Source organism: Argentina silus, assembly GCF_951799395.1.
Source record: "Argentina silus genome assembly, chromosome: 2".
Lineage (NCBI taxonomy): Eukaryota > Metazoa > Chordata > Actinopteri > Argentiniformes > Argentinidae > Argentina > Argentina silus.
In genome coordinates, this window is record NC_139656.1 from 11,546,925 (window position 1) to 11,561,090 (window position 14,166).

The 14,166-nt window shown below is 42.7% G+C and overlaps 1 protein-coding gene across 2 annotated transcripts in view; it reads right to left on the reverse strand.

Annotated features, from left to right (window-relative positions):
• Nucleotides 1-14,166, reverse strand: part of arhgap32b (Rho GTPase activating protein 32b) — a 135,776-nt gene that overhangs the window by 57,607 nt on the left and 64,003 nt on the right. For both annotated transcript variants that reach the window (XM_083665382.1, XM_083665383.1), the window contains 3 exons: nt 10,472-10,580; nt 6,782-6,873; nt 6,284-6,368 (listed from right to left, as the gene is read on the reverse strand). In XM_083665382.1, coding sequence (XP_083521508.1) covers nt 6,284-6,368; nt 6,782-6,873; nt 10,472-10,580 — 286 coding nt within the window. The remainder of the gene's footprint in view (nt 1-6,283; nt 6,369-6,781; nt 6,874-10,471; nt 10,581-14,166) is intronic.

Genomic DNA, 14,166 nt, shown 5'->3' on the forward strand with positions numbered 1-14,166 from the left:
ACAAGAACACATACGCCTCTGCTGATCAAACATGCGCACTGAGTTACCAATACAAGAACCACACGGGAATGCGCCTCAGCCCTCATGCTGGCAACACAGACACAGCACATCATTCACCTAATAAAACAATACCCGCTAGCCTATAGAACTGTGTTTTCTTTAAGCAAGGCTAAAGCATATATAGATAAATTGCGGTAGCCTACATTGTAATTACTGATCGTATGTATTTTGTTCTGATGTTTAATCATTTATGCCCTATTAGGATCAATGACTGTAACAGAAGGATACCCGTAGTGTAATTTATTCAGATTCTGATTCAAATCTTTTTTTTTGTTGTATTATTTATGAGAGGCTCCTAATCTGCCTAGACGTTTAAAATATATCAAGCAATTAGTTTCAATATGGCCACGATATTTAATGTTATTTAATCATTAACCAATTTATTGTCAATCCCATCTTGCCCACTCCATCAAATGTTATTTTATAGAACTATATGTGAGACCTACAACGGTACCACGAGTGGCCACTAGCTTTTGCGGCGTGCCCGCCACACGGCTGACTATAAGGACTGATTTATCATTTTGGTTGAACTACCCTTTTTAACATTGAAACAAGAACGGTGGACAACAATGGCCCTATCTCAATTATTTTCTCCCAATTTTTCGCATCCTCCTCAAAACGGATTAAATGAGTCGTGTTCTTAAGAATTGAGATATCCTTGTCCACTCTGTTTTTAATTTTTTTCCTAGAGTTGTTTACGGCTAGCTAGTTAGTTTGAAGTTAGCAATGGAGATGTCCAACAAAAGTCTAAAAACAAAAATCTTGTCTGAAGTTCTGCAGTGAAAAAACGGGTGTGCTCGTTTGTGACATCTAATTGGTGCTACGACTAGTCAGTAATTTCATTTTGAACACCAACAGCCCATCCACTTGTGACTGCTGTAACCATTGAACAAGCTATGTTCTATCTAATCAAAAACTAAATGGATAGATAGTCACAGTCCTATGCTACAAGCAGTTAGGTGAATAAAGTGTATTTAAAGTGTATCTTAGTGCATGTTCAGGTCGTTGACAGATGAATGAGTGGGGAAGGGGGAGTGTAAGGTGTGGGAAGATACAGTCACCGGCCACTTTATTAGGTACACCTGTTCAACTGCTCGGTAACGCAAATATCTAATCAGCCAATCACATGGCAGCAACTCAATGCATTTAGGCATGTAGACATGGTCAAGACGACCTGCTGAAGTTCAAACCGAGCATCAGAATGAGGAAGGTGATTTAAGTGACTTTGAACGTGGCATGGTTGTTGGTGCCAGACGGGCTGGTCTGAGTATTTCAGAAACTGCTGATCTACTGGGATTTTCTTGCACAACCATCTCTAGGGTTTACAGAGAGTGGTCAGAAAAAGAGAAAATATCCAGTGAGCGGCAGTTCTCTGGGCGAAAAATGCCTTGTTGATGCCAGAGGTCAGAGGAGAATGGCCAGACTGGTTCGAGATGATAGAAAGGCAACAGTAACTCAAATAACCACTCGTTACAAGGTATGCAGAAGACCATCTCTGAATGCACAACACGTCGAACCTTGAAGTAGATGGGCTACAAAAGGGGGTCTAACCCAGTACTAGCAAAGTCTACCTAATAAAGTGGCCGGTGAGTGTATAGTCCTCAGTTTAAGCTCTGTCAAGGTCAGTACTGTCGATGTCATGGCACTCTGGGGAGGCATTAAAAAGTCTGATGGCAGCAAGCAGGAAAGGCTTCTTGTAGCGCTCTCTGGCACAGCGTGGTGGGATCAATGACTGAAGGTGCTCCGCTGCTTCTTAACCATGGCATGCAGGGTGTGGGAGACATTATCCATGATGGCCAGCATCCTTCTCTCCGCCACCTCCTCCAGGGTGTCAAGGCTAATCCCCAATACAGAGCTAGCCTTCCTGATCAGTTTGGTTAACTTGTTTGCATCACCTGCCTTGATGTTGGAGACCCAGCACACCAACGCTAAACAGATGGCACTGGACACCACAGACTGTTAGAACCTATGCAGCAGTGTACTGCATACATCAAAGGACCTGAGCCTCCTCAGGAAGCAAAAAAAGGCTCTGGCCCTTTTTGTACAATGCCTCAGTGTTACCAGCCCATTCCAGCTTGTTGTCCAGATGAACTCCCAGGAACATGTATGACCCAACCGCTTCCACGTCCATCCCCTGGATGGAGACTGTGGTAGGCTGGGCCTTAGTCCTCCTGAAATCCACCACCATATCTCCTTTCTTTTGGTGACGTTGAGCTGTAGGTGGTTTTGCTCGCACCACACCACAAAGTTGTTGACCGTGCCTATACTCCTCCTCCTGCCCTCCACTGATGCACCTGAATATTGCGGAGTCATCTGAGAACTACTGCAGATGACATTAGTTGTATCTAAAGTCTGAGGTGTAGAGGGTGAACAAGAAGGGGGCCAGAACCGTCCCCTGAGGGACCTCTGTGTTGCTCACTGCCCGTTCTGACACACAGCTCTTTAGCCGCACAAATTGTGGTCTGCCAGTCAGGTAGTCTGTAACCCAGGAAACCAAGGCTTCTTCCACCTGCATCCTCCTCATCTACTCACCCAGCAGCAGGGGCTGTATGGTGTTGAAGGCACTGGAAAAGTCAAAGAACATGACCCTCACAGTGCTTCCTGCTTTTTCCAGGCGAGAGTAGGCTCTCTGCAGCAGGTGGATGATTGCATTCACTTTGATGTGGGGCTGGTAGGCGAACTGCAGAGAGTCCAGTGATGAACTCACCATGGGTCTGAGGTGAGCGAAGGCTAGCCTTTCCAGGGTCTTCATGATGTGGGATATTATCGCTACCGGTCTGTAGTCATTCTTGGGCACCGGGACCAGGCAGGAGTTCCACAGCACAGGGACCCTTTCAAGGCTCAGACTAAGGTCAGCACAGCCCCTGAGTACCCTTGAGCTGATGCCTTAGGAACCTGCCACTTTGCCCTGGTGGAGTCTCACCAGCTCTCTTTTCACTTGGTTGGTGGTGAAAGCCAGAGGGAGAGTGTTAAAAAGCAGTTTGGGGGAGGGGGGTGGGGTTATTTTTTGATAGTTAGTCACATGGAATTAACAGTTTATTAGACATTGCTATGTTGATGGTTCCTTTTCCACATTGACTTAAGGTTGTCATTTGATGCTGATCATCTAATGTTGCTACATCCAAACACAATGCTAATAAAAAAACACAACCAAAAAACAATGTTAATACAACGTTGTTTTTTCTAAAACGCGCATGGGGTTGTGTCATGAAAGGTGTCAATACTAAACTGCTTACAAGACCAATCGACGGCTGGGGATTGAAATGGCTGGCTTTTCTATGAAGCCTGCTCCTCATTTACTGATAGGTGCATAAGTATAGACTGGGAATTTACCATCACTCCTGCTTTTGTCTGGAGACTAGTAGAGGGAAAATGTGAGTAAAGTAGTTGTGTCTCTTATTCAAATATGGAGATCCAACATGCTTGCCAGAATATTTCCAATGATTTGACAGATTGTGACAATTGTCTACCACGCTGCAACAATAACATGGCAATTTGTAACAATGATGTCCAAACTGTTTAGATTAAGTTCAGCGACTGAGCCCAACTCAGAGAGATAGTGTTTAGTTGGAGAGAGAGTGATCCTTGAGAGTCATCTTTAGTTGAGTGAAAGGGAGAGTATACCCCAGCAAGACAAGCAGGAATGCGACAGAGTGCACCACTTTCTCTGGATGTCAGTGCCAGTCTGAGAATTGATATGGGGGGAGAGTGCTTGGAGTTGAGTGTAGAACTGAGCACTTGTTCAGTAGTATACCTCTGATAAAACCACACCTTCAGCCAACCACTCATTTTTCAGCAAGATGAGCAAGACTAGTATGGGAGATCATAGGAGATCTGAGAGTCAAGACAAAAGTCTAGGAAGACATGGACAAAAGCTCTTGGCTGAACTACATTACATTTTCTCATTGGCTTTGTTAAAAATCAAATGCACAGATTTTTCCTGAAGCTTAACAAAACTTTGAAGCAGGCTTCAGAGAAGACCAATGCTTCAACTGTAATGACAGAGTTTTTAATCAATACACCTCTCTGACCATCCTGCCCGAACTACTGAACACTGGCCTAAAATGAGTAGAGTAGTACCTTTGCCTTAGTAGTTTAAAGTGGTTTCCTTTCCTTTCCTTTCCTTTCCTCTCTTGTCCTCATCCGCAGTGATCTAAAACAATATGTATGGATGACAGTAAGCCTAATGGTAGGCTTCCCTCTAGATTTTTTCCAGAATCTGATTATTTCAGATTACTAGTATTTCCCATAAAGAAAAGTAGCCTTTTGAAATGTAATTCACCATACGGTTGTCCCAAGGATCCCACTTAGCATCTACCCTGACTATGTCCTCCTATCAGACAAGATGGCAGCAGGCTACATCCAAAGTGGGAGGGGAACATTGTCTGGCACTGAATACCACCAGCCCTAAAGAAACCAGTGCTGTTATACAGCAGAAAACACACAGAGAATACAAGAAAGAGCAATAATTACAAAGCACTCATAAAACCACCATGAGGAGGCTTAAACACAGCCATGGAGCTCAGAGCCAGCGGTGGCAAAACCCAGCTGGGGAAAACAGAGCTGCTAAACATGCTATCTGAGAATGGCAGGATTCTGAACATTGCTTTTAATACATCTTTTGAATAATGTCATTGGCTTTTTGTATCAACATGTTGGTTCGTTATGCTCGTGGGTGCGAGGGAAAATCACTTATTCTGCCGCCATGCTATATCCTGCTGGGCAGTCCACCTGGTGACAAGAACAAGAGAATGCTGACCTCCACTGGCTGTTGAACAGAACTACATAACATTTATCAGTAACCAAAGTGGGGGGATTTTAGTTACAAAGCTGCTCATGCGATATCATGAACCTATAACAGGGAAATTGTTACAAATAGATTCTATCATAAAAAATAACTGTTTGGATAATCTGTAGCACAAAATGTTTTTGCATCACTTAAATAATCTAATCCCTGGTTTCAAGATTTTCTAGGGATGAATATTGAGTATACCTTCCTGATACTGTATGCATTCCTTATAGACCACTCTGAGGACACCTATCAGGCGTTCTAGAGGTTCATCACAACAGATATCATGGATTCCTCTCTTTATCTCCATGTCAAGAAGAAAGGACATATGACAGCAATGGGAAAGAATCATAACTGGATTCTTAACAGGACTCATACCAGGATTTAGCATAACTTGCTTAGCTCCCTTCTGTCCAGCCGAAGGATAGAGTTAAGGAAAGTGTAGGAGACAAACACTGGTCTTTTCTCAATTGTTAGTAACACGATTCCTCGTATCCTCTCCTCCATTCTCCATTCGCATCCGACTGAAAACGTCACAGGGAAACAAAGTGAGGAATCGAGGAGAGTGAACGAGGACATGAGGGTGAGAGGAAACAGGCTCATAAGAAATTAGATGTTCACACGATTCTCTTCTGCATTGGAGGCGCCTGTTGAAATTACCAAATAAATGCTGTGTAGCAACTACAATGAAATATGAACACACTAATAGCTATACTGACCATTATCTACTAATGTGTCCCTCTTAGTGAATGTTTATATGAAAGATTATACAATAGGCCAGCTGATATGAAAGCCTAATCTTTTATAAGGATTTCACACCGAAAATTATCATTAACTCTATGGTAAATATTTGTATCCCGTGAGCAGATCACTTAGGCAAAAAAGAACATACAGTAGACCAAATTATACCTTGTCTGCTACTCAACTTAAATTTCCACCTTAAAACTTTTGTAATAAAGGGGGTCGTAGGTTGATACGTAAGCAAAAAGCCGGCAGTGTGTTCCACATGAGGATACAAGCTTGTATCCATCAGCGGGGCACCTTCTCGGGGAGGCGAAGACCAAGAGGAGTCCACCTGTTGGACAATTGACACAGCTGACGCTGATCCGAACAACCGTACCACTAACAATGTCTATTTATTCCTTTCAATCCAGCAATATAGAAACTAGTGAACTGGTGAAAAAGGACTACCATCCGGGAAAAAAGCAGCAAAACTACTACATCCGACCTACCTACAGCATGAGCTTTCTAGACCCACCACTGAGAGGGAAGGGAGAAAAGCAACAGCTATCACCTACAATCATAAACTTTCTCATAACACAGAAAATAAACCAAAGCATTATTTCTCTGTCTTAGGGACCTCGAGGAGAAATCGGCGGATGATCCTCCATTTTGTGTCATATTGCTCTGCAGTATAGTGCTTTGTGTGCTTACCTGGATGGTGCCAAAGTCCACGTTCTCATAGTGGAAGTGGGCACACTCGGCCAGCTTGGGGAAGTGGCCTTTGGTGAAGGACAGTCTAAAAGATAGAATACAGACAGTGGTCAGGTCAGCACTAAGCTTTTAGGCCCTGATATAGAGGAGAGAGTAGGGAGGGTGATGTAGAGAGGGATAAATGAGAGGGAGAGAGACATGGCACAAGAGAGGAAAAGAGGGAGGATAGTTAAGGAGGGAAGGAAAGGAGAGAGGACTGATGATAGCAGAAGTCAGGAAAAAAGGGCAAGAAAAAAAGGGAGGGAGGGAAACACATATACATATATATATATATATATATATATATATATATATATATAGAGAGAGAGAGAGAGAGAGAGAGAGAGAGAGAGAGAGAGAGAGAGAGAGAGAGAGAGAGAGAGAGAGTGATGTGTAGCAGATGTTACAGGGTGGTGATTTGAGGCTGCAGGGTAAGACAGGGTTAATCAGCCCACTCACTTCTTGATGTTCTTGACCTTCATGCTGGCAGTGCTGCTACAGGAGCGCAGGAGGGGCTCAGCGCTCAGCTCAGGGACCTCCGCACTCCGCGCCTATCACCACAAAGACACACTCGTCAAAAGAAATTTGAAGAAAAATTTGGATGTTCTTTTTGTTATTGAATGTCGGACATTATTCTTGTGGGGATTCTTTTGGAGTTATGAGTTATTTGACGCCATCCATGGCTGGCCTGCACTGTCGCCTCTCTTGAGCTGTTCCTGGACCCCAAAGCCACTTTCTCTGTTTCTCCCCAGGGCCATGTACAGACAACACTGCCCACATATTCCGACTTATCACGTTAATACACGCACCCAGACCAGAACCTTTTAGACAGCCCAGCACCCCTAGACTAGACGAGAGTAGATACCTGTTGGCTGACTAGTTGGTTTCGTAATAGTGGACAATTAGGGGTACAGAGGAAAGGGAGAAAAAAGAAAAAGAAAAATGAAGATGTGGAAAAAGGGAGATAGGGCAGAAAAACATTAGGTGGGGAGGGAAAAATAAGATGAAAAGAAAGACAGGCAGTGGGAAGAGAGGGGAGATGTGAGTTTGGTCTCCAGCTGGTGGATTAGACTGCAGCCGAAGACAGTGAAGGTGGTATGCAGATGAGGTCAGAGAATCAAGAGCCAGGTGGGGTAAAAAAAAGCAACTTGTCACCTCTCCACTAACTGTGAATTGGTGGGTATAACAGCATCAACATGAGCATGGAAACACTGGTGCCAGTCTCTGAAGTGCTCAGTCACCCAGGGGCTTATCAAGTCTGACCCAAACATGCCAGAGGTTCAGTTCTCTTCAAAGCCTGTAAGACAGAGAGGCTCATAAAACACCAAACTACTTGATTAAGTCTGAATGATACACATTCTACTTAGGCAAATTACCTGTACAATAACAATTTCAAATGAAGTCTGTGCTTCTGTACATTTTCTGACAAAATAATGTATTATCTGCAGCATACTAATGTTATCAAATGTTATGTGTACTATACTGTTATTAGTCGTTCACTCATGTGAACTCAGAGAAGTTGATTTATTGATTCATAAGCATTGCAACACAACAAGCTTTGTCCATACAGTAACCTCGCTGAGACCAGGTTTTCCTAGTTCAGAAAGCCTGGGGAAATCCTTTGCAGAAAGTAGCTACAGTACTAAGATAACCCGTTTAAAATGAGTGATGCCTCACGACACGTCATACCAATCAAATACCTTGCTTGGGCGGAGCTCCAAAAAAACAAAATTATGCTTTCTTCCATTTTCTACAATGTTGCAAGCTAGCATAGACAACTAATTGCAAAATAGTCCTACCTTGTCAGAAAGGACAACGCACATAACAACAAACAACCATTCTACGGGCTTGTGGGGGAGGGTTCTTGGAATGTAACATCCAATGAAATTGCGAGCACATTCTCCCATCGCTCTGTGTAGTTTAATCCAAGCCAGATCGGCTAATCTAAAATTCTCCAGACCTCCAACGTGATTTAGAGGTATGGCTATGTGAGACTACCCATACAGTATCCAATGCTGGAGAGTGGTATACGTGAACACTGTTGAACATTCGTATGTCACACAGTGCAATTGGGCATAACCACTGTAGCAGCATATGGTAACTAGTTTAGCATTTCTAATCACAAACCCAAACCACACGAGGGCTATACTGTATTAATGTTTCCAGTTTGAGAGCTCCCTTCATAACACATATTAAAAATGTAAGAAAGAACAGCAGACATGCCACATCTTTAATGTTTGATATGCGTCTTATCAATATTCATTAGCTGAGAAATTGTCGTGTCTTGTTGCCCGAGCCACTGTATTGAATGTTTGTGATTGCAAACTGTGCAGGGGCAACTTGTGGTGTTACCATGGAGACGGCCTCATTTCTGCACTGATGCTGAATCAGGGTTCCCACTCCTTTCAAGAAATCATTTTCTAGGACATTTTCAATGATATTTTACAATAAATAATAGGGAGACATTACTCAGTGGGTAAACACGCAACTACTATCATATGGCTGGTTGCCACACAGTCTCAGTAGGTATATTCAAGACCCTGGTGCTTGACTACAGAGCAACTAAGGGAACAGCTCCTGTCCCTAATAAACCTACCTCTAAACCTGTCTGTAAACCTCATCAATGAACCCATTTTCAAACAGCAATATTGCCCTTACATTTTCTTTAGTACTTTAATAGCCTTAACCAAGACTTACTAATAGGCAATGAAGAAGCATGACAGTGGCATTGTTTCAACTAAAACTAGGGTACAGTAGAATCATTGGCGCAAAAATCCCTGATCAGAATTTGGGCAGAGGGAGTCCTCTCCCAGGAAAATGTGGTCTTCTGTAAGCACATTTCATGCAATTCTACATCACATTTTTCAGCATCATTTTGCTTGCTTCCAAGCCGCAACACAAGGAAAACCCCCGCCATGCATCAATGGTGCATATTTCACTTTGAGAGAGCAGAGACTGTGTGTGGCACACACAAGATTCACATCAAGCAAGTGTTGAATTGTTTCAATGTGCCTCACTGAGGAAGCAAATAGGCACTGTTGCACAAATTAAATATTGTTATTGTTGTTTTTGGTGGACAGCATGCAGTGTCAACCCTCTCACTAGCAAGGTAAATGTACATTTATTTCATGTTAATATCAGAATTCCAATACAGAAAAATAGTTCATTTGGTAGCCTAAAAGTTGTTTATTAACTATTATTTCCCCTTATCTGCCACTTGTATAATTTGTTCCTATCCTTGATCCTGCCCTCCCTATGTACCGGTAGGTAACCGCTGCATGCTGGTAAACTTCACCAATTGTGGTATACCACTGCAGCTCAGTGTGTGAGGCATGCCAACTGCAGTTACGCTGATCCAATAGGTGACCAATAGCCTAGGTACAGGGGGCGATAAACCACACAAATTGTCTTACTTCTCACTACATCACAGTTTCTTAAAGAACCGAGAGCATGCTCAGAACCACCCTTCTCTGGACATAAACAAGCTATGCCCAAACACATTTTTTTAACTATCGAGTTATTATGCCAGAGAAAAACAGTAAAGACTATGTATCTGTAATCTTAATCTTTGCTTTTTTCATGACCCTCTAAAGTTTTCCAGGTCTGCAATAGTAGTCTTTAATTTTCCAGGATGTGTGGGAACCCTGTGAATGCAAATGCAAATGCAAAGTGAGAAACCTGGCTTTCTTTGAAAGAAAATATTGAAAGATTTTAATTGAATGAGTTATAAATTAAACACTAAATATATCAGACATAAATGACATGCGTCTTGTGGATTTAATATCTAATGCTCTGCTTTTAGTGGGATGATATAAAAGGTCATATTCTTCTGCATTAATCATGAACATCAGAAGCATCATGATGGGGGAACTGAGGCTAGATAAAAAGTAGCATTTCAGTTTGATATCAACTCTATCTTCATGGACAGTTTGCTAGAGAAGACGCAGATAAGAACAAATTAAAGTAGTTTGATTATTTCTGACACCATTAGAATCTCTTAGCTTTACTTTTATTACTGAAGCAACTGCTGTATGTGTGTACAGTATCCTTTTCTATGAAAGTGTACTGAATGCCTATGAATGTGTGTCAGTTAGTGTGTTTGTTTGAGCATGCATGTGTGTATCCTTATCATTGTGTGTGGTCTCTTACCATGGCGCTGATGGTCTCCTCCCAGTCAGGTCTTTCTCGAGGGTGGATGCTGTGAGCCAGCTCAGGCACAATGTCGTCCTCCTCAGGGTGACGACCAGGCCTCAAGCCCCTGCAGCAGAGAAAGAAAGAGAGAGAGAGTAGAAGAGAGGTGAAAAGGGTAGGATAAGAAGGAAGAGATGGAGAGAGGAGTCAGCAGAGAAAAGAAACAGAATGAAATTCTTTAGGGTTGGGGTATGACTGACATCCACACCCACAGCCACCCACCCACCCACCCACAGCCACCCCATGGGCTATGTGTGTTGCTATAGGTGTATTATTGATGTATTTTTCTGATGATATATGATAATTTTTTGTATGTGTTTTGTCTTTTTATGAGCTGACACCAAGACAAATTCCTAATAACCTTGGCTGGTATGGCAATAAAGTAATGAATCTTAAAGGAGTGCTATACCACTGTTATTCAGCAACTGAGGAGGACCAGTTATGTGAATCCTAGAAAAGACGTCAATGTAACCAGCTCATAGCCTAAATCAAATCTTTCCACTACAACCTCATCATGTAAACTTAACAGGGCTGATATTCTAAACTCTTCTAAACCTGTATGGAAGCCAAGCGTGTTATGAAACACCCCAGAGGCTGGAGCTGGCACATTGACCGGGGTGTGTTAATGGCTGCATCATTTCAATTAGAGGGGATGTCATAACCCATCAGTGGGAGGCAGCCAAGAGGAGGAAACACACACTCACACACACGTCCAGCATGTGAGAGATACACCCACACCAGAGAGAGAGGGCGTAACACCACCTGTCACATCTTCACTTGTCAGTGGATGGGTGTGTGTGTGTGTGTGACACACAAATGTCCATGTCAAATGTTACACACAAATGTCCATGTATACACACACACACACACACGAATACCAGCTTCCTGTGCCTTGTTTACAATACAGCACAGAATCTCTTGAGACTACTTATACACATTCAGCAACATCATTCAGAGTAAATAAAAAAAAAATAATAATATCAGGAGAGTTGATGAAACCTAGATTTCCAGTGAATTAATCCATACTGGCTGACCTGAAAAGCAGCCTTAACTGTAGCGTAGCCGCTAACAGTCTCATCTAGAACACATGATTGACCTGTGATTGACTTTAGCTATCAGCTCCAGGATTTCTGAGAGGTGATATTAAATGGGTGGAGGTAGCCAGTGGTTACAGAGTCATCTGTATGCAATGCAACACTCCGGGCAGAATGAATGTGATTAACCTTGATAAACCTTACAGTACATGGTGTAGCAGAGGGAGTCTATCATGGGATGTTGAGACAAAACATTGAACACTGAAGACTGAAACAGCAAAGCATATGACTGACATGAACGTGTATTAGTTTATGAGCTAACAACAGTATAGCTTAGTGCAAGTTATTACAGTATACGGTCAGCTCTGACTAGAACATAGTTTGCATGCTAAAACTGAGTTTTGCCATTCTTATGTCAGTAGTAGTACACAGATATAAGGTTTTTGTCAAGTAGAGGGTTAGCTAGTACCCTGCAATAATACTTTTTTGGAGGTGTAGCCTGAGACTATGTGGGTTAATTAAGCAATAATGCCAGAGAGGCTGTTATTTATTTAAAATGTTGTCACAGGTAGGGGGAATTGTTAGAAAACGGTTACACAACAAATCCCAAAAAATTGTGACAAAACAATGCTTTAAGTATTTATTTTGTGATAGATTGTGGTGGTTTCTGCCCTGCGCTGAGAAATATAGTTCCCAAAACTACAAATGTTGTCAAGGGAATGTGATAAAAACATCTACTGTGGTGTATGAATATCATAACCGGTGATTTAAACGTGACATTATGGTTATTATATCACAGATTAGAACGCATCTTGGCCAATCACAATGCTTGCTCTGATCAAACCGTTGTGTAAGCCTACATAATATAACAACAAAACAAGAGAGACTGGGCAGCAGTAGCAAGTTTTACAAACAAACAGCATTCCACATAACTTCTCACAGTTGTGGGAAGCAAGCCTGCTGAGATGGTGAGAGACTGTAACAGTAACTATAGTCCTAGCCAGTGCCTCATATAAACAAGGGCTTTCTGTAATTCTGACTTATGTGTTACTTATGGACCAGTTTTGTTGGTGAAAAAAGCAGATGACCACAGCAGCATCAATGTCTTGGCATCATGCCGATCATCAAACAGCTGATCCTGTTTCTGTAAACTAAAGGTAGAACTACGCACAGCTTTTTCAGTTAAAGAGATGCACAAATTCTCTCACACACTCTGTCCCTGCATGCACGCACACGCACACACACACACACACACACTGCAGTACACTCATACAGACACACACACAGACACAGACCTTAGGTGAAAGTATCCATATGTGAATGACCTCAAACTGTCATCTTTGATGCAGGTCTGGAGCTGGGTTCGCTTGCATCTCTAATCAACAGCAGAGTAGTGTGTAGAGTAGAGAGCGGGAGAGAGAAAGAGAAGCCCCGGGAGCAGCAGTCTGCTGCATTATGACACTGACTACTGCCTGCCTGCCGGCGCTCTGCCTCCCCAAACCAATGACCCTGACACAAATATAACAACACCTCTTTGTGCTGATATCATTGGAATGTGGACTGGGTGAACTGATCCGAGATCAGTAAGGGGGGATGAGGGGAGGGAGGGATCTAGAGATGAATTAGCTGGTCCTGATAGGTATCTTGTTCACGTGCAGTGCAAAGTGGGGTCTTTTAATGGGTTAGGCTCAGGGACGTGCACAGACTTTTGGAAGGGCAGGTGCTGTTTCCCCAAAAAAGGGCACAAAGGACGGACGGGGACAGGGATGGGGTGGGGCGATGCAATGGGCCTATCCTGCACTGACAACCATTTTTTACACCCAAAAAAATAAACACCATGCAGGAGGGCACTTTGTGAGTGCCGCGCAACTCCCCCCCTGTCCAAACGCTATATATCCATAAGCAAAATTGTTGGTCATGTTACTTTTTAGTTTTAGGGCATTTCTGCTTTATTGGGATAGAGATAGTAGAAATTGACAGGAAGGATGGGTGAGAGAGAGGAGGGATGACATGCAGGATATGTCGATGGCCGGAATCGAACCAGGGACCTTGCGATGATATGGTATGCGCCTTAGTGTGCTACGCCACTGCACGCCCCTGGTCATGTTACATTTATAAAAAATCAAAAAATTCTATATTGATTACAAGACAATCATTATTTAAGCAAATAAAGTAACTACTGTCCTTTCAAATGAATCAGATTTTTTGTGTCATGACAGAAATAATTTTATAGGAAATAAAGCACGTTTGAAAATGGTGGATATAGCAAAACTCTTCATTTCCTTTCCCAGCGACACAGAGGAGTGACACGCACATAGAAAACCCCCCAAAATAATCCATATGGGGCTGTGTCATAGCAGTCCTTCCATTATCTTATGTCACACCCACATGTACACACTGGAGCGTATGTGTGTGCCTGCACACCCAAAAGAGGTCAATCAGGCCAATAAAGGTCAGTAGAAAGCTTCATAAATCATGCAAACACCTCCAATGATATGGGCCCAGGTGATTAACACAGCATTGATTACAGATGGCTCAGCTGGGGAGGGAGAGAGAGGGGACAGAGGAGACCTCATTTGCACAAAGAACTGTCTCAAGACGGACTGAGGAGGTTCGTTT